At 33.8% G+C, this 21,975-nt stretch overlaps 5 protein-coding genes across 5 annotated transcripts in view; 3 read left to right on the top strand and 2 right to left on the bottom strand.

Annotated features, from left to right (window-relative positions):
- Positions 1-1,506: 1,506 nt before the first annotated feature.
- On the top strand, positions 1,507-5,239 carry LOAG_05018 (hypothetical protein; the record flags this gene model as incomplete). Its single annotated transcript, XM_003140555.1, has 5 exons — positions 1,507-1,587; positions 1,832-2,049; positions 3,186-3,421; positions 4,172-4,230; positions 5,171-5,239. 5 exons carry the CDS (start codon positions 1,507-1,509, stop codon positions 5,237-5,239), a joined length of 663 nt encoding a protein of 220 aa, XP_003140603.1.
- A 4,793-nt stretch (positions 5,240-10,032) lies between these two features.
- On the top strand, positions 10,033-12,644 carry LOAG_05017 (hypothetical protein; the record flags this gene model as incomplete). Its single annotated transcript, XM_003140554.1, has 3 exons — positions 10,033-10,243; positions 12,108-12,277; positions 12,513-12,644. The coding sequence occupies 3 exons, from the start codon at positions 10,033-10,035 to the stop codon at positions 12,642-12,644; spliced, it is 513 nt and encodes a 170-aa protein (XP_003140602.1).
- A 956-nt stretch (positions 12,645-13,600) lies between these two features.
- Positions 13,601-16,804, bottom strand: LOAG_05016 (apical junction molecule protein 1). Its single transcript, XM_020446742.1, has 8 exons — positions 16,752-16,804; positions 16,373-16,485; positions 16,228-16,295; positions 15,939-16,038; positions 15,356-15,476; positions 14,825-15,022; positions 14,398-14,648; positions 13,601-14,217 (listed from the first exon to the last, which is right to left on the bottom strand). The coding sequence occupies exons 2-8, from the start codon at positions 16,477-16,479 to the stop codon at positions 14,007-14,009; spliced, it is 1,056 nt and encodes a 351-aa protein (XP_020302954.1). The 5' UTR covers positions 16,480-16,485; positions 16,752-16,804; the 3' UTR covers positions 13,601-14,006.
- Positions 16,805-17,103: 299 nt separating this feature from the next.
- Positions 17,104-17,866, top strand: LOAG_05015 (hypothetical protein; the record flags this gene model as incomplete). The annotated part of the gene is made up of 2 exons (XM_003140552.1): positions 17,104-17,286; positions 17,744-17,866. The coding sequence occupies 2 exons, from the start codon at positions 17,104-17,106 to the stop codon at positions 17,864-17,866; spliced, it is 306 nt and encodes a 101-aa protein (XP_003140600.1).
- Positions 17,867-18,700: 834 nt separating this feature from the next.
- The window catches only part of LOAG_17425 (CBR-AJM-1 protein), a gene marked incomplete at its 5' end in the record, with an annotated part of 16,079 nt that continues 12,804 nt past the window's right edge, over positions 18,701-21,975 (bottom strand). Inside the window, 4 exons of the mRNA XM_020450088.1 lie at positions 18,701-19,329; positions 19,610-19,746; positions 20,815-20,976; positions 21,493-21,656. Of these exons, the coding sequence (XP_020306278.1) occupies positions 18,855-19,329; positions 19,610-19,746; positions 20,815-20,976; positions 21,493-21,656 (938 nt within the window). The 3' untranslated portion in view covers positions 18,701-18,854. The remainder of the gene's footprint in view (positions 19,330-19,609; positions 19,747-20,814; positions 20,977-21,492; positions 21,657-21,975) is intronic.

The following is a 21,975-nucleotide window of genomic DNA, read 5'->3' as shown; positions in this document are numbered from 1 at the left end:
CAGCTACTTTCTCATAATTTCATGTTATGTTTGCATTGTACTATGCGACAACTGATTGCCACATTATGATTGTCTTCTAACGGTATGATTTCTGGCCTTCCCTTCATTTGTTCCTCTCAACTTTACTTCTGTCCTTCAACATCAAGATCTTTCCATACACATTGCAGCCAGTACTCCTCACAACTGCTGGTTTTAAAGATCGAATATCTTTGATTTGTTTCACCTTCCTTACTATCAACTCATTTTAATGGATTTAAAGTTGTATACTTAATTAAATCAATAGGAAATTTAACAGCTGCTTATATACATCTTTCGACCTGTGGATGGATTCCAGTGAATTGACATGTCATAATGAGCAAATTTCGTCATGTCATAAATGGAACCAAAATCATTCGTTAACTTGTCAGTGGTTGTGGGAAATTCGTGCAAACTGACTGTAAATCAGATTGTTGTCATAACAAACATTGACCAAGAAATCAGACATTACGTATGTTTCCATAATTGAGAAGAGTTAATGACTCTGAACATGAAATTACTATTGGAAAGGATTGGATAGAATATAAAAAAGAGATTAAGGATAATTCTAGTAAGTTCCTACACAATACTTCATGACTTAGTGTGGGCAAAGACGTGAGTGGCCAGCAGGCCCGAAACATTTCATGAATGTAATGAAAGAAGGAAAGGGATAAGGGACATTTCAGGTAAACCTAAGCAATGATTTTGGTTAGATGTCAATAGTTCACGGAAGACACTCTCATGCGAGATGTAGGAGGATGAATGAAGAGAGAGGAGAGAAAGAGAGAGAGAGAGTGTGTGTGTCGCACTCATATATTCATGGCGAGGTGTGTTCGAAATGATCAAGAGATGAAGTAGACAACGGCACTCTGTCAGCATTGACTGCGGAATACCTGCAGCTGATAGCCAAAGTTGTGAAGTCCAGTTTTTCTGCTGCGCTTCTCATTTAGTTAGTTTAATCAGTACCGCAGAAGTGTTTCATCTTATCTCTTTCGCTGCGTTACAGCAAGCTTGCTGGAACGGAACGCATGCTGAGAGATAGCGAAGAGCCATTTTTTTTATGATTAGATCCTTCTTTGTTGCTGAACATCGCCGGAAGAAGTACTTAACCACTTCTTTCTACTCTTTCCCTAACGTCATCTTGAAACCTAAAAGTTTTGGTTCACTGTAATGCAGCATGCTTGTAATTTTATATTTTTATTTTTACATTTGTTAAAACATTGCTTCCGAATAACTGCGAGGAAGCGAGATTCTTTCAACATTAACGTCTTGAATTATATGGAATGAATGCTTATAGCGTACTACAGTGATAGTCTTAGGAGAAAAGGGGGGGGGGGGAAAAAAAAACTGAAATTGGAGAGATCGTAATAACAAGTAACGAGTTAGGGCGGGTTGGTGAGGTATATCGATTGCCATCTATGCTTCTTCATCATCAAACCGTTCACGTATAACAAACTGCAGCTTGCCTACCATCCCCTTCCGTGATTCATAATGTACACCAATTTTATTGCTAATATTCAAATCACCAGGGAAGAGATGAGAAATCGCTTCAGAATTTATTGCATATTCGCAGTATTTGACTGAATTCGTTAGAACCTTTTGGATTGAGAATTGATGTGGGAAACTTTCTACCGAATTTAGTGTACCGGTAGGTTTATAATCAGAATCTGTTCTATTTTATCGAGCTAAGTTACTTGAAATTTCAGTCCTTTTTTCTGAATCCAACATCCATTCATATATGGTAATTTGACTTACTTTGCGTTCGGGACACGAAATCATAAATCTCCAGTTTTTGTTGGAACACTTTTACTTTCAGGATAGCAGTCTAAAAATGCGGTTTTCGAACTGCAGTAATGAAACTAACACATCCAACAGCAGTGCAAAACACGAGGGTCGATTTTCGCAGTTTCGAGATGGCCAATTCAAAGAAGTACTACCAAAGCAAATTGCAAATTGCAGAGCAAATGGAATGGAATCCTCCTTAACGGCATATCACAAAAAAAAAAAAAAAAAAGAAAACAACGAAAGAATAAGGTTCTTTGTCTATTAAAGACTTTTAGCTATATTATCAGCTATCGCTGAAATAACTTTGAACTGGAATGAATAATTAATAGTCATGTTTCAAACTAGCTATTTATCATTTAAAGCACTAATTTCCTACCAATCTCGATAATGCATGAGCAGTAACTTAGATGTGTCGTTGACTGTTTTGCATAGGTTGTTGGATTGTTGGATTAAGTCAACTAATAATGACTCGAATAGTGTGACTGAAGTGCTCAAAGTTTTTGCGTTCAACAATAACATTATAACTGTAAACTGATTTTAGTTCCTTTCAATTCCAGTTGGTTTTTCTGCTTAATTTTTTTATTTGGTCATAACTGCTGTATGATTTGACCAGATAATTACAACTCATCAATTCTATTATTGATTTACGAATTCTCTCAGCTTTACCCTTCTTACTCTACTCTTTTGATTAATTTATTTTTTTGGATTTTATTTTCATTCTGTTGCTAGAGAAAAATTAATAAGTATTCCACTTACTCGAGTTTGATTCTTTCGAAATGTGAGGTCGTATTGCTATAATGCTAAAAAAAAAGGAAAATGTATGAATGGAAGAAATTCATACCGGAAGGAAAGAGACAAAAACGGAAAAAATAGAAAGATAGGTGAGGTAGTTGTTTCGCTACATTTCTTCCACAGATATTTTCTGTGAAGTTTTTGAACTATACTGCTTAAAGTGAAGGCACAGGATTCTTGTTGCCACGATCATTCTGCGGATAGCCAGTAATCCCTTCTAATATAGATTTGTACCAATTTTGCATATTCTTAATAGCTTTTCAGAGCAGACAACTCTTGATCCCATACGATAACGTACATTCGTTGCATTATATATCGCAAAATATCAGCATTTCGATTGCAAGTTGAAGGTACTTTACTAATTTGGTATCGGGACAGTGCGAAGATGCCTAAAAATCGTTATGGTACTTGATTATACAGGTTCTTTCGCCATATATGTCTCACTTTGTATTTTTAATCATAAAGTCAAGACAGTTAGGTCTTTTTGAAGGATTGGTGGACGTAAAGACGTTTTTGATTTCCGTTTACTTCAAGTTGAATGTCTGCTAGCTCTAAAATTGTGAGAAGACTTGGACATTATTTTAATCATAAAGTTATGATTTCATGAAAGGATTAACACGCAATATGATTTTTAAACGCACTCAGAATAATGTAACAACAGTATTTGGTGGAATGGAACTATCTGATATCACTTGGCAAGGTGATATCAGTAAAAACAATTATACGATTTCCTGCTGGCACTCAGAAAGTTCTGGATGTGAACTAACTGTAAAAAACGATTGGGCAATATATCGTTTCTGTGGGCGCCGAGTCAAAGTTTTAGCCGTAGGTTATCGGAAGTTTCCAAATACTATTTTGAGACTCATCGAGCTGATTATCATTCAAACTCCACTCTCGTCATTCAACTCCACTCAATTTTAGCGGCAGTTTTGATTACACTGTTAATTTGTGTTCTACTATGTCATATTCGTCTATATTTGATATGTGTAGAAAATTGGCTTTCTGAGAGTTTATTGTGGATATGGAAATAGCTCAGTGACACACCATTGTCTTGGAATTCCAATGTTCGGTTTTCATTTCTATGATCACGAGCCGTTCTAATAAGAAAATTGTTTCTAATAAGAAAATTGTCTTGTTAAACAGTTTTACTTCAAGGTCTTTCTTAGGAAATGGTTAGTCCAGACTGTTCTTAGATTATGTTTGCCATGATCTTTGAGCATTTATAGAGCAATCAGGAAAATAAGGAAGTGTTGGGAGGCGTGCGAAATATTTTCATTCAAATCCACTGTTGTTACTATAGATTTGAAAGAAATCACTCCCGTTATATGGATTTGAAAGAAATATCTGTGGCACATTTTCTGACTCGAAGCATTTTTTTTTCTTTTTTTGAAATATTCTCGAAGGAAGATATACATTGTTCTTATTGTATACATATACATTATTCTTATTGTATATATATTTATTGTATACATTATTCTTTGAATATTACGGACACATTATCATTTCGAAAATTTGCATACTTTCAGGGATCTCTAAATTTAGAAATGAATAGATAAAGTTGATGATTATTTGCTCTAAGGCTGTGAAATAGCAGTGAGATTGGTGCCGCATGAATTAGAATTCAGTTCAAACCAAAAGGTATTACTCGTTCTCTGACCAGTGTTTTTGTATTTTATTCAAACAAATGAGAAATTATGAGTGCTGCATTACATGCAATGCATTATGTTACTTATTCATACTTTGTTTTTTTTTTAACGAGATCGGTAATTTGCGGCTGTGTAATTTATTCTGGTGAAAGATGGTTTCGTTTAGGTAGCCGTCTACTTGTTTGTTTCATTGTGAGTGCAAGTTTGTTTTGAAATTCTGTAAATTTCATTGCAATATAAATTTTTTGTGCATATTGCATCATCACGTTTACTTCGTACTACGTTATAAATTTTCATATGTCTATTTACATCTAACTAAATCGATTAGTTTCGACCTTATTTGGAACGTTCCTTCTTGAACATTACATCTAATTTTTTCTTTGCTTTGCTAAAATCTATGAGAACCAAAAAAAGAGCTCCATGTAATGGGATCCATCTATCTTTTCAGTTTCGATATTTCTCGGATTATCTTGAGTGCAAGCTGCGTAAACTTTGTCAGGACTCAGGCTTTAGGAGTACGAATCACCAAAGGGATAAATTAAGGATGAGCATTGAGCAGTTGGATGTGAAAATATCTGATTTGTATAGCTGCTATACATAACTAAATTTCTGTGCAATTTGAAGGTAAGCGACGAAATTGTTGGTTTATGGATACTGACAAGGTGCTGTTGGAACCAACAAAGATCTCAAGAGTTTAAACCACAGTCAGGTATAGTATTGATTTGCTTCAATTTTATGGCAGAAATCTCACTAAGCCATTTTTATGAAATTTCTATCTGAAATTAAGAAAAAGCGATTTGTGGCATAATTAACATAATGGGTTAATTATATTCACTAAACACTTCTTACCAGTTATTTATGCAGTTGATGCATCAGTTGTATACCCATTGGATCCATATCAGATTTTTTCTTATCCATAATAAGATATGTAGATGCGCATGGATGCACTTAATATTCTAAACTTCCGAACACATTGCAGTATGGCACAAGGCGCTAGTTAATTCATGATAGAGATTTGCAATCTGTCTATGCATTTCCCTCTTCACAACTTTGAAATCATATTTTTGACCACGCAAAGGAAAATAGAATAGGAAATCCTGGATTTTTCTTTGAAACCTGTAAATTATTCATCCGAAATTACAGAAAAAAGAGTGGAAAGATTTCGGTAGATGATATAAAGATTACTTGTACATTTGCTGGTTTGATTTAATTAATTGATTTGTTGGATTGCTTTTTTCAGGAAAATATTACAACTTTGCAGAAGTTTATACAGAAGTTCTTTGCAGATCGGAAGTTTGGGGAAGATTTTTTAAGATTTTTTTCTTTCATTTTTAATGTAACATTTCTAAATTCTATTTTGTGTCTGTTTAAGCTCCAGTCTTTCCGCCTGGTTGTAATATATTTCTCACCTACTGCTTCGTTCCTATTAAGCAACTTTAATAAAATAGGATAAGCAACTAAAACTTTTCGTCTATTTTCCTTCTGCTCATTTCTCAATATTTAATGTGTAAAGATACCTATAATAACTAGTGAATATAGTAATGACATTGAAGGGAAATGGCGATAACGGGACGAGGCCGTGTTTTTCATGACGGTAAGATTCTAGTAATGATATTGATGACAATGCTGACGATAGTGACGTTAGGAGTTGATGACGATAGAGAGATAGTAATGATGTTGATACTGCCCTTTTACCTGCCTGAGTTATTTATAACTATTTATATATTATTTATATATATATATTATATATATATTATATATATATATATATATATATTTATATATACCAGATCAGTTTGTTTAGTTACTTAGATGCATATTACTTCTGTAACTTTTCAACTAATTTAAATAAAATATAGTGAAAATATAGTCGTACTTCTAATGGTTTTACTTCTAATGATGTCAAAGAATCAGAAATAATCTTTCTTCGGGTGCTATTAAATCAGCTCATTTTACATTTCAGTGGTTTGTGTTGTGTGTTACAGAACTGCAGTTTGTATTTTTGTGAAATCATCAAAGCGGGTGTTGCGATTTTACCGTATAAATCAGTTACCTTTATGCAATTATTAGAACTAGCATAATTGGTTACTGGAGAAGGGGTAATAATGCGGTATTGATTCATACTTCAAAAATGATGGGAGTAGAAATTACGTGAGGAAAAAAAAAGTTTTGTGCGAAAAAAAAAGATTTGGGATTCGGATGCTAGATTTTAGATTTTAAAATTTGAGATGAGTCCATTAAAGCAATTGACCTTCGGCCATGTCACGATGATAAAGTATCATATTTCATTTCTTCTTTTCCTCTTTTTTAAAAAATCACTTCAAAAAAATTGTGTATGAAACTTTTGTCATGTTACTGAATCAGAAATTTATATTTGCATGCAAAATCCAAATTAGTTGTTATAATCGTTAGATCATTTAAATTGTTTCACAGGCAATCGCTTGTCGCATAGTGATTCATAAACAGACTAGAATAGCCTGAGGTTTTGAAAAAAGGGGTAAAGACGAGCATTAGTTGGCTGAAACAATAAAAGGTCATCTTGATTAGTATTTTGATGCAGTTCATCGAATATCTATTGACAGACGATAATGATATGATGAGCCCTACTTGATTATGTGTTGCTGTATCTACTGATCCATTTTAGCTGACTATGTCCTTTTCTTCGAAAAAAGTATAATTTTAAACTTCGAAAAAACAGGATGGTGACACGAAGCTGCCAAGGATCGCTTTTGTGCGATATTAGTAATGGCAAAGTAAACATTGATGTTTTGCTGTTTGCTGCGTTCTATAACTAAATGTAACATTCAAAATTGCTAAAGAAAAAAGTGCGAAGTGGCATTGAGAGAAGTGAAGAACAAGAGACAGTTGCGGGTAGTAGATCCTTGATGTTTCTGGTGAATAATTTTTTCCAAATTATGCCCGCAAGAAAATACAGGGCGATGGTAACTTCGTAAAGAGTTGTTGAAAGTTCTAAGGCATGTGCTGCTTATTTATCACTTTTGATTGTTTTTCAACGTGAAATCTTTCTTATGGCGTTAGGATTTCTTCGAATCTGGTCTTAGATCTCACCTAATTTTTGTTCGCTTATTTTTTTTTTGCAAATCTAATCTGACTTCTTTCTCATTTATTTTTCTGAAATTAGGCTCTTATTCTGGTCCATAAGCTTGTTTTTCTATGTCGACAAGTCTAGATCTTTAACGACATCTTGAATTTCCATTTTTTCTTATACACATGAGATTTTTTTAGTGGATGTCTTTCTTCAGATGTCAAACAAGTCTATTTCTAAATCTCTTCTCAAGCAGCGAAGAAAGCAGTTCTCGTCTCACATTCAAAGTTTTTTCTTCGTGAACTGTGGGCAGTCCAGATCTTAATATAATTGAACAAATTTTCATTAAAAGACATGAAGTTGAAGTGGACACCACAAATGAAGGTAAGACAGCTAATTGGCAAAAGTGTACATTTATAAAGATTGTGACGATCTTTTTTTTTAAATCTGATTAGGTGGTACTCATTTTGGCAAATGTCAATTTTTTTTGAAAACCATTTGACCATATATTAATTTGTTTAGTTTCAAGTTATACAAAAACAAATTAATACATGGTCAAATGATTTTCGAATTTTTTTGATATGTTTGGCTGCTTGCTTAGAGATTAGAAAATATAACTGGAACGATGAGGACAAATCCTCTATCTTGCAAGATTTAAAAATGCATTAATGGTAATAATATTAATGCTTAATGAAACGAAAAATTGATGGAGTCAGCAAGCTGGATTCGTCGTGCTCGTAATTTTTTTAATCACAGATAAGCGATATTTTAAAATGTCAGTTTTTTACAATTGTTCTACACTTGAAGGCAGAAATTCAATTTTGATTGCTTTTTATAAAGCCCTTCTCTCACAAAGTTACTAAAAGTGGAAACTCGAAATTATAATTTTATTATGGTAGAGTGCAAAACTGTTCAAGTTTGCATTTGTATTAAAAGAGATTTTATTCAATTTACATCCTGTTAAATCAAGTATTTTAACTAAGTCATCAAATGAGTAATTAGTTTCAAAGGAGTTATTAGGTGCTTCGGTTAACTGTAACCTTTTGTTTCATCGAGCTATAGAGCTGTTTTAGAGCTTAATGCTAATTAGTACCGTAATGGGCAATAAGTGAGGATGGAAATAATCGTAAAAACTTCAGCGATTCATTAATTAGAGTTGCGGAAGTTTTAGAAATTTCGTGCATAGACACAATCGAATATTGGTTAACGACAGTTTATTGATAGACGGAAAGGTATTTTACATTATAAGGGAGTTTCCAGGGAATATTAAATACAACTGAATTGTAGAAACTCCTGAATTGTAGAATGATCTCTTGTAGAATCTTGTATCGTAGTGTGGAATGACTTATGTGTATTCTGTGTTTCCGTGTTCCTTATATAATGGGAGTTTTTTTACAACAGTCCAAGAAGTTAGAATTGATTGATCCCAAGATAACCTAAAGTACTTTGTAATATGCAGACATTGACCTGAGATTCTTTGCAATGTACCGACGTTCCATATGAACTTCATTAATCAACATAAGTTCATTTACAACATTTTACAACAGTAACTCGGTTTTTAGCGACGCTAGATTCAATTTTCGCCTATGAACGGAAATTCTGTTCATATGGTAAAGTTGTATGCTACTTTTGTAATGATATTTGAGTTTTTTACTTTTAAAATTACTATCCGTTCAGAATTAAGAAGAGACGAATGGAGTTACCTTTGAAATGGCGGAATAATTGGCCTATTACATTGCTCGCAGAATTTGATCTAAGATCCTTGGATCTCCGAGCTATGTAAAGTTGCATTCGAATTACAGCCGATTAAAAAGTAGTACAAATGAAAGGGTGTAATAGTTTTTGGGCTACATATTGCGGTAAAATTCACTAGATTTTTGTATTAAGTCTGCATTAAAATACAAAGTTTTTATGAAATATTAAGCAAATGAATTGCCAGTCAGGCACTTCAGCTTCACTTGATTTCAAAGTTTCAAAATTTCATTGAATTTAATTGACTTGCCATTTCGATGAGAAAATTTGACGAGTTTACATGCATAGGAGTGATGTGATATAAAGGAGTATAGGAAGGAGAAATATTTAGGAATTAGGAAACTTGATGAAGAAGAGCAAAGGATCAGAACAAATTTTTATTATTTCTAATTCTCTTAGTTAAAGAACACAATCTATCAAAGAGCGGTAAAAATACTTGGTTACAACCGAGTTTGAAAACACGATCATGCTCCGTACCCTTTTTCAACTATAATTGAAATTTGTTTTTGAAGTAATTGTCGAGAGAAAGGAAAATTCTCCTCTTATATCTGAGGAAAATGAATAATGAAATGAATATTAAGTTGTAATTTATCTGGATTACGGAACAGTTTTGATCTTTACGATAGGATCTGAAATGCTAGATTTCTTGGTTTTCATTTTTGTTTCATCTTTTATCGACCGAAGCAAATGCTATGCATATTGTCGGACTCTCTTTTAAAGAGAAATAATTCATTTGCACATATATCAAACTTTACTGATTTAAGTTGTGCTCACAACCTGCACATAAATTCCGCCTCTTTTGGCTGTGACTTAAATGGGAAGGGACAGGTGAAGGAGAATTATTAGTGAAGTTACAGTATGAAAGAAAAATTCTGACTTTTTCGCTTCCTTTGTCATAATTTCTTTGTTTATTGAGCTGAAGTGTTAAGTGCAAAGATGATATACATTTCCGGACAATTTTTAAAATTTTTTATCATTAATCAAATTTTGCAGGCGATGGGTGATGAAGATAGCGAAGTTGGCCTACCTCAGAAAGGCCTAAATATGATTATCAAAGATGTGATACCAGAGATGAGAGTAGCCAATGAATCGCGTGAACTGTTGAACGCTTGTTGTGTGGAATTCGTGAGGCATGTGTCACGTGAGGCGCAGCGTATTTCAGCAGACGATCAGCGCAAAACGATTTATCATGAACATGTTCAGAAAGGTTGGTGATGTTTATTATACGCAGATAGAAATAGGATGAATGAGTGGTCGATTGAATTCTGAAGACTAATTTTTAAGTTGATTCGTTTCTCGTTTCAGAAATTTAACTTTAAACTAAAGTAATATAAGATATCAAACCATTGCTCCAGTGATTCATACTTGCATATACAAGCGTTTAGCAGTTTTTCTTTTTTTTTAGCTTAAAACTGGAACCGCCTAGATTTTGGTAAAATAGGAGATACAAAGCCTTTCATAAACAAGTGCATGAGAAAAATCTGGATTGCAGTCAGCAGTGAAAGCGTTGAACCTCACCTCGTTTTCTGCATTAGTTGCTGCAAAACTTAGTGGTGTGGAAGAAATTTTTTAAAGTTATCACTTGATATAAAAAGTCGTTATCATTCATCTGCAGACCGCCAGGGTGGAATCTCTTCTATTTGGATGTCAAAATTGGAGTTCATATGGAATAGTTCGTGTTTAATTCGTGTCAAGTACTAAGGGAAAGTCGAAATTCCTTATCTGCTGCAAATTATATAATTTCGCAGAGATTTCCCGAGATTCTCTCTCTTCTTTCATATCTAATCATCCGGTTTTGCTGCGATTGACATCTCAAGCAGTCTTTTCAGTAATGATGCTTAAATAATGTTTTTATCGCCACTAGAAAAAAAAAAACGTTGTACATTTCTTTCCTGTCAAAATAAGTGATAATTCATTGTGGAAATTAATTTTTCTTTAAAGAACAGAACTAGAATAAAAACATTCCTCGTATTCTTTAATTTTTATATTGATTATTTTTGTCAACTAATGGAACTAATTTCAAATTTTTTATAGGATTTCGCTCTGTATTCAAAAAATTAAGAAATATGAAATTCCAAGATTTTCATTTACTCATTGATAAAAAAGCTCATCAAAACCAACATGACCGATTGATATACTGGAGGGATTGTACTATAGAGAAAAGGCTATCATGATATCGATTGCTGGAAAGTTTTAATTAACATCAGTTTTCTGTTTGTTAATGTGTTTTTCATCTCTGCTTTGATTTTGATGCATTTTTCGTTTTTATTTGGACCATACATTCAATTATACCCATATATTTGTTATTACTTTTTTTCCTAAAAGTGGACATTATTGTAAAAGTCAAGAAGAAAGTTTTTGAAGTCTAGTTAAATCAAAAATTATTGGTCTCTTTGTCTATTCAAAATGTTTCAGAATAGACTGATTATATTTTTATTGTGTTGACTGAAATCATTCTGTAAGCTTACTTGTTAAATTGGACATCTCCTAAAGATCATATGAATGAATTTATTTTCAATGGTACAATGCTTCAGTTTAGTTAGATTTACATCTACTTATATGCTTACTGACATGGATTCTTCAAAACTATTTAAAGTACATGCATAATGATCAGGTGAGTATTCATGAAAATTTCATGGGGAAATTAGCGAAAGAAAGAAGATATGGAAAAACACGCGAATAACTTGTACTGATGTGTTTTCTTTAGCAATACTCCAGAAGAGGAATGGTAATTCTGTTGATGTCCATAATTTTTCATCTCGAAAAACCAGTGGAATACGAATAAGCTTATTATCATATATCATCTCTCGTTTTCGTTTCCATCTTCATATCTTTTCCGTTTTCAAATCACATTGTATGGTGAAAAAAATTTCTCTTGAGCATGTTTTAAACTACTATTTTCTCCTTCCTCTCCATAAATATACTACTGGAATTACATTAGCTAGATTAAGTCGATTACCGTCAGCGTTTAAAATATCGTTCCCCGTTAATAGTTTATTATTTTCCCTTTTCAGATCTGGAAACTCTTTGGCATGTTATAATGAAAACTTCTGTATTATTACTTTTTTCAGCCTTAGTGAATTTGGCATTTCCATATGATTACGTCGAAGCAGCGGATAGTGTGCTTAGTGAGTGCAAAATAGCTGCGGAAAATAAATTGAAGCGAAAAAATTCGCGACTGGATAAATGTGGTATTCCGGAGGATCAGTTGTATTTGATGCAACAAAAGTTAATTGAGAAAGTATGCAAAATTTTAATTCTTTTCGGGATGTTTCTGATGATCTGTAGAAGTACACTGAGTGAGATGAGAGATTTATGGCAACCATCTTTCTGAAAAATTTTCTATTCTTATGTTTTAGATTACATTAAGTGCAGGGGTGACCAGTTCTCGTTATTTCTATTTTGTTTAGGATAGACTAAGGCTTGATGAAGGTCCTAAGAGATCGATTACAATTTATTAAAGAGTACTTGTTTAGGCACGTCAAGAACAACTGGAAGCGGAAGCTGCGGAACTGAATCGACTTCAACAAGAAAATAGGGGGATACAACGATCACTGAGCGAGCTGTTGTCGAAAGATGAAGATGATGAAGATTATGATACTGCTTAATTCTTTTCACTTTGCAGAGAATTTCGTAAAATGCTCCAATCTAAAGAGTAAATTAGTCATATGATCTATATATTTTTATGAATTTGAGTTCTGGAACTTTTGAAATTTTTATGGAGCGTGAATTTCTAGAAACTTCTATGATCTCATTTTGGGATATGTAAGTTGTTGTTCAGAAAATTTTGTGGTTTCATTTAAATTTTACACTTCTGTTCTGGAAGAGATACGAGGATTAAAAGTTAAAAAAAAAATTGTCGCGGCATCGGCATTGGATTTACTTGATATTTTCAAAGTTTGTGACCTTTATTCGGTGATACTTTTTTGATATGGTGCCTACTTAATGATAACAAGGGTTCGAATTTTTCCCCTCAAAATCCCGTAATTTTCACGCATTCGAAAGTTTTGTTGTCGAATAATATAAGAGAAATGCAGGATTACGTTGATAAATTTGCACGTTTCAAAAATGTAAAAATTATGATAAAGCTATGGAATATATTTTGATGGTAAATATATTGGACATCAAAATTTATGTGTAAACTATTAGAAGAAGGAGCATCGATCAAAACGGAGGAAGTTCGCCTTGATTTAGACGTAGTGGGACATTGTCTTATCAGTGTAGCGCCCTTAACACACTCGCTGTTCGAAGTTCTACGGTGCAAGTATAAGTCACAGTTATTGCCACGATCCGGAAATCCTAAAAGTTGACGTTCTCGTTCATAAAAAAAGTATAAAAACAGGTTTGGGAGTATGGACTTTTGGATTATTATCAGATCACTTTCAACTCATTTCAAGAATGGAATCAGGAATGGACGAGCGATAGCTAGTCAAGTTCTCAACTTTTTCTAGTATTGCCTCACAATGATGGAGTGCATGTTGATCGGAAGTAATTTGAATCTGACTAGAAGCGGTTTCTTCAAATTAAGTTGGTTGGAAATCGGTCATATTACTTACTATTTATCATCATATCATCATATTATTATTTCATGTGAAAATGATTCATTGTAAATTGTTCCTTTTTTCGTTATGCAACGACAAAAATAACTTCTGGAGAGAAAAACGTAGACGAAAGAAAGCGACAGTTAGCATCGCATTTAGTCAAAAGTAAGAAAAGATATCACGTTTGTGAAAATGACAATGTTAGGCGTTAATTCGAACCGGATGAAATAACAAGTAAAAGTGAATTATAATTAGGAGTTGTGAGCATTTCAAAGGTTAGTGTGTTTAAGGTCATGAACGGTAATCAGTATATGCGATGAGATCGACTTTTTTTTGTTTCCTTTGGACCTTATGAACCTGTCGAAACCTGTCGTTCATTCAAATGTGTTGTATACGCATGTATGGCTTTAGTCTTCACTGTTCCTCTTGCTAAACTTCAGTCGGCACCGCGGAACGGAATTCGTCGGATTGTATAAAATCAATATTTTCTTGTTCAGCAAGTTGTTGTGGGGACAGTGATGATTGTCGTGCATATTGCGATAGTGGTAAAGTTCTCCGGATAACTACTGGTTCAGGTGGTGGCGTCTGCGGACACTGCTCAATGTCAGCAATGATGCTCACACTAAGGATGAATTTATCACTGTAATGAAATACATTCATTACATTTGTGATGGAACCGATTGCAGATTTATACATTTAAAGCTTAAAGCTTTTTTACTTATCATACTCTGACTAAATCAGAATCTCTCAGAGATTTCATTTAAACATTCAGCCAGAGAGCTTTCAGATAATTAAATGAAAGAAAAATTGTTGAACTAACGTTGGATTATATTGACGACACAAAGTAATTAAGGATGGTTCCTTTCGTTCCGCAATTAGTGCTGCAATGGTGTAATAATGCAGTAATTTGCTGAGTGGGAAATTTTCTACTGCTCGCCAGCCATCCGTAATATAACTTTGTGCGGTGTGTGCCGAATTTATCCTCAAATTAACAGAACCGCGACCGAGTGCTGAATAACCATCACGTGCTATCTTTGACATGTAAAACTGAGCTTCCGGATCTCTGCGTACCTTTAAAAGATCATCGAACTCTCTGTCATACTTCTTTATGTCCATTTGTCTGATTCTCTTAAGTAAATAACAGTCTAATCTATCAAATTATTCGTTTCCTTGAAAACGAAATGGTCATTATGGGCCAGCAAATTGGTTAGATCTGTTTGCTTGATAAACAAATAATCATTTCTTACCTTCATGATAACTTCCTTGCAAAGAGTATTAATCCTTGAAAAGGAGCAAACTTCACGGTGCTTTGACCAGTCGTATTCGCGACATTGACGACTACAGTAATATGTGTAGCAGTGTTTGCATGATATGTATCGCATTCGAGCTTCTGCTAATTCTCTCGTTTGATGACATCGAGCACATCGTACATACAGTCGTTCGTTCTGCAGTGATCTATTTTCATGAAGTGAATATTCAGAAGAGGAATTTACCCAAAAGACTTCAAATTTTTCTCCAACCATTTTAATCTAAGGTGATTACACATCGTAGAAAATATCGAAGGCTGTGGAATGTTCGCTTCGCAGTAGCTATTAAGGAACTTGAAGTAGTCTTCTCTTGAGACTGTAACCCATTCTTCTCTTTTATCACTTCAATTTGAAACAGTTTCCTGATTAGAAGCAAAACAGGACAGGTTTGGTCAGAGAATGCAAAACTAATTGCTCCAAATTTTTTTTCTTTTAAATTTTTTTTCTCTTTTTCTTTTTTGTTTAAAAAACCTGAAGAAGAGCTTCAGCTTCATGTGGATCTCGCACTAATTGCTGCATCAGTTCATTACTTCTAACATAGATTCCGGACTTTTGCAATTGTCCATCCTCGATAATTTCATCTTCTGAGAGACTGAAATAAAGATTGTAAAGATTATCTATATGTCCTAAAAGTGATTAAAGGGAAAATGAGAATGACCATTCTGAACGAAATATAAGTTTTTTTTAAATGACAGGTCATTATTCAGATGTTATTATTTCAAAAACAATTAGGTAAACATATAAGAAAATGAATGCGCTCACAAACGAAGGAAATAGTAAAGGTAACAAATGTCTACCAAAAGACTTCCCAGATCTATTAAGCATTTAGTGAGAATGGAATTACCTATTAACAGGTATTATTAATTACATTATTATTATATATTATTAATTACCTATTAATAGGTAATTCTATTAGTTGTCGATTCTTAAAGTTATTCTGAACGAAACATGATCTAGTTTATGATAGTTACATTCTATAAAAGCAGAAATTTTTTCATTTTGACGAACAAGTAAGATGAATAATATGTAAGTAAATAAATTTCGACAAGATAACCTTGTTTCAAGCCTTGATGATGACGGTTTTGTACGCTGAAAGATGGAATCTAGCACTTCTTCGATTGTGACCCGTCCAAAAAAGCGTTGTAAGTACGTGTCTAAAGTTAGAAATTTTGAAAATTTTAATGAAATGTATAGTTTGGGCTTAAAGCTTAGGTCTGAGCAACTTCAGGAACTGTTACACAAACAATCCCCCAAAAACAACTAGTAATCGGTCTCTTTAGCTAAAATAATTCAAATCTGTTACAAAGTTAATATATTTGAGATTTTTTGCAAAAATTTTCAACCATTGTAGGAGGAAGACGATCTGCTCGACCCAATAAATGTATCTGCTACTTCCACCACTCGAGAATGCCTATAACTTAAATTCATTATTAAGGCTTACTGATAAATCGATTGTAAATGGTGTGCTGAAACAATAAGGAAACTTACCGGTCACCTGGTATATTCCAGTTGGAAGGTACTGCGGTTACTGTATAACCGGGTAATTGCTTACTGGAAGTAATAAGTCCTGTTGACGATTCTTCTCCATCATTCATTGGCACCTATTTGTAGCACAATTTTATTAAAGTATAAAAAGGATGACTGTTTAAAGTACTATTTCTTGCGCATTTAGGTAAGAGGTATCTTCTAAATTAATCTCAGTTAAACACTGAGGGAAAGCGTAGATCAGTATTCATCTGCATCTGTTCGTTAATTATTTGCAAGAAATTTTTGAAAAGTGATAACTCTTTTTATTAACTTATTCATTTCTTTTTTCTCTTCAAGTTCTGGTAACTTAATTCGAAAAGGTCAATGGATCAAAACGAACCAAGCAAATCGAATTTTGCTCATTGGAAAGAGAGTTGTCTTCTTGCTCCTGAAGAAAAAAAATTTTTAAAAAAAAAATTCCCCAGCTAAATTCATAAAAATCCCTCCGTCTAAACAGTTTTTTTCTTTGCAGTTTAGATGAAATAATTCACATGCATAGATCTTTGTCTGCCATCCATTTCATTTAACTAGTTAATTTATTAAAAACTCAAACCAACGAAAAGCTTTCTTTGAATCGAAGAGGACCTGAGTCAGCGAACGTAAGTTAACAAATTGAATTCGTTTTTAATAAAACTTCACTTCCTTTTCTTAGTAACTATCTAGTAAGATTTTTGATTTTCTGATTATGAACCATGCCGTTGACCTCAGGTTCGATGCGCCTGTTTTATTCAACTTTAAACTTATTCAAAAGACAACTTAATACATCTCAATGGGGTGAAGGTTCATCTGATGTCACGAAGGTGACGAGTCGGGATAAAATGATTGCTTGGGCAGATTCAAACAGTCAGAACACTCCGACCAGCAGCAGATATTCCGTTATTGTTATTTACTATCGTACAAAAACGAAAATTTCCATTTATTCATTCCTAATTCTTCGTTTCATTCCGAAATGCAAAATTTGTTCAAATCAGTTTGTTTAAAATCAGAAAAGAAATCCGTGCAATAAGCATGCAAGGAGAGGTAGAAGAAAGCGGAAGGCAAACAGCATCTGACAAATAATAACTTTATTCTCAGAAAACAGGAAATTATATGTTTAAAATTCACCAATAACAAAAAAAAATGCATACTTTGGGAAGCGAACTTATCAAAAGATTTTCATTAACAAATAGTTCAACGTAATACGTCAGCACATTTCTCATTCTCGACCGTTAAAATTCGTTCCATTGGGAAATGAAACAGCATTAGGCCAAAGTAACATCAACAGGAATGTATGGGATAGAGCTGCAATATGGAAATAACCACAAAAATTGATAAAGCATATGATAACTTTAGTCAGTAAAAACAGAAAACGAGAACGTAATAATCTTCTCGGAAACTCCGCAACCATATTCCGGAAATTTGCCAAGGATCAAGCAAACCGACTATTCCGAAAAGGATGAAATAGACCTCAGTTAAGTGAAACGAATAAAATCTGACGTAATACGTCAAACCAAAAGCATTTGCAGTGCTGGAACGTAATCATTGAATGAAATTTATGCATCACTGATAAGGAAAGAAAAATTAAAATGCATATTAGGATGAAAGTTTTGAGAAAAGAGTTTATAAGCTGAGAAAATGCGAGCAACAGTAATTAAGCAGCAGATATGAAATCACAGAAAATATGGAAGATAGAAGTTTAAAAACGTTGTAACAAACAAACTTTGTAATAGAAATGTCTTTGTGAGATTCAAGTAATTCAGAAATTTCCTCAGTTTTAATTATTACAACAAATACAAATACGCATAAAAAAACTTCATCCAAAAAAACTTCATGTTATTTCCGATGAGGAAAATATGTATATACGGTTGTTGATGAGCTCCTGGAGGAGGATCCATAACTTATCGCTAATAAAAATCAGTGCTATTCTTCAATCAATCAAAGGGTACTCAGTTTTAATATCAGCCTTCTGGCATCTTATGCAAATCTGTTAGCGGTAAGTGAAGAATATGAAACCATGAAAACAAAATAACAAAGGAAGAAAACCAAAACTGAAATTCTGAGCAGGCGTAAATTCAAAAATGCCGAACAAAGCAAGGGTAGAGGTCGACAGAAATTCCTGTTAAAATAATAAATATATGGTGAAACTGAAATATTTCTTTTCGAAAAGAAAAAAATCTGAGAGACTCTAGCAAGCAGGCTTTCAATTACATAGTGCGATGTTCAGCCAACATTCGACGAAATTGGTCGCCTAACCAAGGAACATTTGTGCAGTGATTTAAAAGCATTTCGAGAGTATGTTGCTCATACTACCTCTGGCATGATATACACCCTTGGCTCCCTGTGTCCTGCTGTCCTCAACAAGTAAAATTCTACTAAAACTTCACTCTTTAATCTCGCCTTCAAAGATGAATTAAAACATTGGTTCTGATAGTAAAGATACTGATAATATACCGCTTGATTCTTACTACACAATGCAAACCTTTCGTTTATCATCACTGGTGCCGACTTGATTCAATGATGTTCGACTCCTACGCATTTCTTCTATTTCATCCTTATATTTGTCGAACATGCCGTATGGGATTACAGTAGCAGTACCGCTTGTCGATGATCCTGAGATGGAAACTACCTGAGGTGGAGCACTATATCGACCTTGTTCATAGCAAAAGGGAGTAGTATAACGGATATCAGACGTTTCGTACTGAGTTGTCGTTCGGATACCACTGTAAGATACTGGTGATGAAAGACCAAAGGAAGTACCACCTGGTATTGTTCTTCTCTCATGACCAGTACTATGTCCTATATGTCGTTCGCGATACCAATCTGGTACGTGTAATTTTTCCGTAGATTTCCGGAACCGTAATTCGTGTTCCGAAATATTTGGGGTTTTTTCGCAGAATTTCTGAAGTTCATTTTCCGGTGGCGCTGATTCTTCACGCATCCTAAAAATAATTACTGAATAAAAAAATGGTTGAAGAAAATTCTTAAATGGATTTCTTTCTCTGGTCCTTCTTTCATATTAACTCATTAAATAGAATTCTTTACCCTTTCAATCCTTTTTAGTTTAATCATCAAATCATTACTCACCAAAAATAGTTCAAATTTCTGATAAACAATTCATATTATAAAAAGCAATCATGAAGAGAACTGACTTTATGTATTAGTTCTATAATCAACAAATGGAGAATCTTTTTAGTCAAGCTTTTACAAAAACCAACATACTTTCGATCCATCAAATAATCGGCACTTTTTGAACGGACATGTGTAACGATGCTTTGCGGTGTATCACGTCGACTAAAACTGTTGTAATCCATCACGGAACCAGAACGATGGACATCATCCAAATTAGTTTCCTCGACCTGTGATATATCCAAGGAATAGGATAACAGACACCATATTCAAAAAAGTATTAGTTCAGTATGTATGAAAACGTTCAAATTTGAAATTGACTACCTCACTAGCATATTCTGCCCTAATACGGGAATCCTGATCGGAAATGCACAAAGGAAGCATAATTGTTGAAGCAGTGCAGCAAAGGAATGATTACAACCTTTAATTAGTCTCATTATCCTAACTCATCTGTTATTGGGTATCAGAATTTAATTTGTCCGAAAACTAACATGTTTCGCACGCCTCATACAAACTTCAGAAGGTACATGATATTAAAATCTGAATATTGGCTAATTTTCAAGTGTTCCGAAAGTTGCAAAGGTTTTAGAAATCAGAAGTTTCTTTGATCTCGTTGTATTTCCTTGACTTATTCCTAAATTGGAAGAAGAGAAACCAATCTTCAGAAGAAATCCTATATAACTCAAAACAAAGGAAAACTCTGCATACATTTGGCAGCATTTTCTATCAAAATTATTTTACCCACAAGTCGGTCTACTTAATAGCCCATGTCTTAAAGCACCGTCTACTTCACGTGAAGTACGTGAAGTTATATACCCACCACGTGAAGTTATGTACCGAAATCGATATCTGTACAGCAATTCACGTATCGCTGGAAACTTAATTGAAGAGGTAAGGACGAAAGATATATTAAACAAAACACAGCCAACAAAAACATGTTATTGATAGTAATTTACTACATCAAACAAATGTCAGTGATTAGGTACAGATAGTGTTTATCCCGAAGTGGATCACTATGAAATCTTTGAAAACAGTGTCAGATGTTAAAGTGTAGGCGGACTGTTGACAGATATAAATTGTCTTGAATAAAAAAAATACCAAAATGGAGATCTTGTTGTAACTTCACCGAAGAAATTCGCTTGGAAAATATTAAGTAGATCTCTGGTCAATTAGAAGCATTAAGTTCGGTAAAATAACGTAAACCCCTCTTTCATCCAATAGACCATTTATAGCGAAGAAGCATGAAACGCATTGGAAAGAAAAGCATAAATGGGGAGAAAATACGTCATATGTGGAACCTGGCGTTGCACTGAAACAATGTCACCAATTCCAGTGTCGAGGTTTGTCTCCAGGTATGACGTCGAGTAACCTCGATTTCGACTGTACAGATTCGGTTGTGAGAGGCGTTGTTTGTAAGGCATCCAGTAGCGCTCTGCTCGCTCAAACAAACGATTGTATTCCTGCTGTTGGTTTGCTTTTTCATTAACACTTTTTGTATTGATTAAGCATGGAATTTTTAGTAAAGCGTTAGAATTTCAATAAAAAAGAAATGAAAATGAACGAAGTTATTTCAGAAACAGCAAATTTTTAAATTTTCATTTTTTGAGAAATCTTTATGTGAATGATAAAAACAACTTCGAAGTAAAGGAAAAATGCTGAAGCAGATCTGAATTAATAAGAAAGCGGATGCAAAGCAAAACCATTCGAGCAAACTTGAGGAATTTATCATTTTTTAAAGCTCAAATTAGCTTATTGCAATATTTTCTTCCAGTTTTAAAATTTCTTATTTATAAATTATGTTACGGATCCACATTTCTGATTCTCCCAAACACTTCTGTCAAATTCTAAATTGCACCTTACCTGCCCATGCTGCATGTCATCCTAAAAACTTCTGGTCCAAAAAAATGTTTTAATTTAAAGGCGAAAGTCTCATTTCTATCGACACAGAAAAAAAGAAAAAAATTCGACAGAAATACCTGATCATATGGACTGGGACCAGTGTTATCATATGGCAATTGATTTAATTCATGTTTCGAACTAAATTCACTCTTTTGCAATTTTTGAAACAACGGTCCATGATATTCCGGTCGTGATCGTAATATGTCGTCCGATGTTTGACGAAAACGTTCGCTCACTGCATCTGAGAACATAATTTGCATTTAATTGGTTATTTGCTTATTCGCACTTCAGATCCATATTATCAGAAATCTTAACTTAAATGTATGCTACCTCCATATGTGTTCTCGACATACCGTCAAAAATAAATTTTGAAGGAGCAATACTGCTATCTCCTAAAAAATAAAAAATACTTAAGAAGCAGGAATATTTACAGTATTAAGGACTCTCGAACTTTGGAAGATAAGAGTACTCACCAGGTGCACTGCTAGCATCACTTGAAAGAAATTCTTTCCTCGCCTTCTCAAGTTTTGATCGATATCGACTTGTACGACGACTTGATG

Source organism: Loa loa (genome assembly GCF_000183805.2).
Source record: "Loa loa unplaced genomic scaffold supercont3.74, whole genome shotgun sequence".
NCBI lineage: Eukaryota > Metazoa > Nematoda > Chromadorea > Rhabditida > Onchocercidae > Loa > Loa loa.
This window is presented reverse-complemented; position numbering and strand designations above follow the sequence as displayed.

Coding starts and splice junctions, on each gene's coding strand:
- LOAG_05016 (XM_020446742.1), bottom strand. CDS start 16,479: ATGAATGATGGAGAAGAATCGTCAACAGGACTTATTACTTCCAGTAAG. Junction 15,023..15,355: donor AAGCTGAAGCTCTTCTTCAG/GTTTTTTAAACA, acceptor AGATCACTGCAG/AACGAACGACTGTATGTACG. Junction 14,649..14,824: donor GCAAGGAAGTTATCATGAAG/GTAAGAAATGAT, acceptor GATCTTTTAAAG/GTACGCAGAGATCCGGAAGC.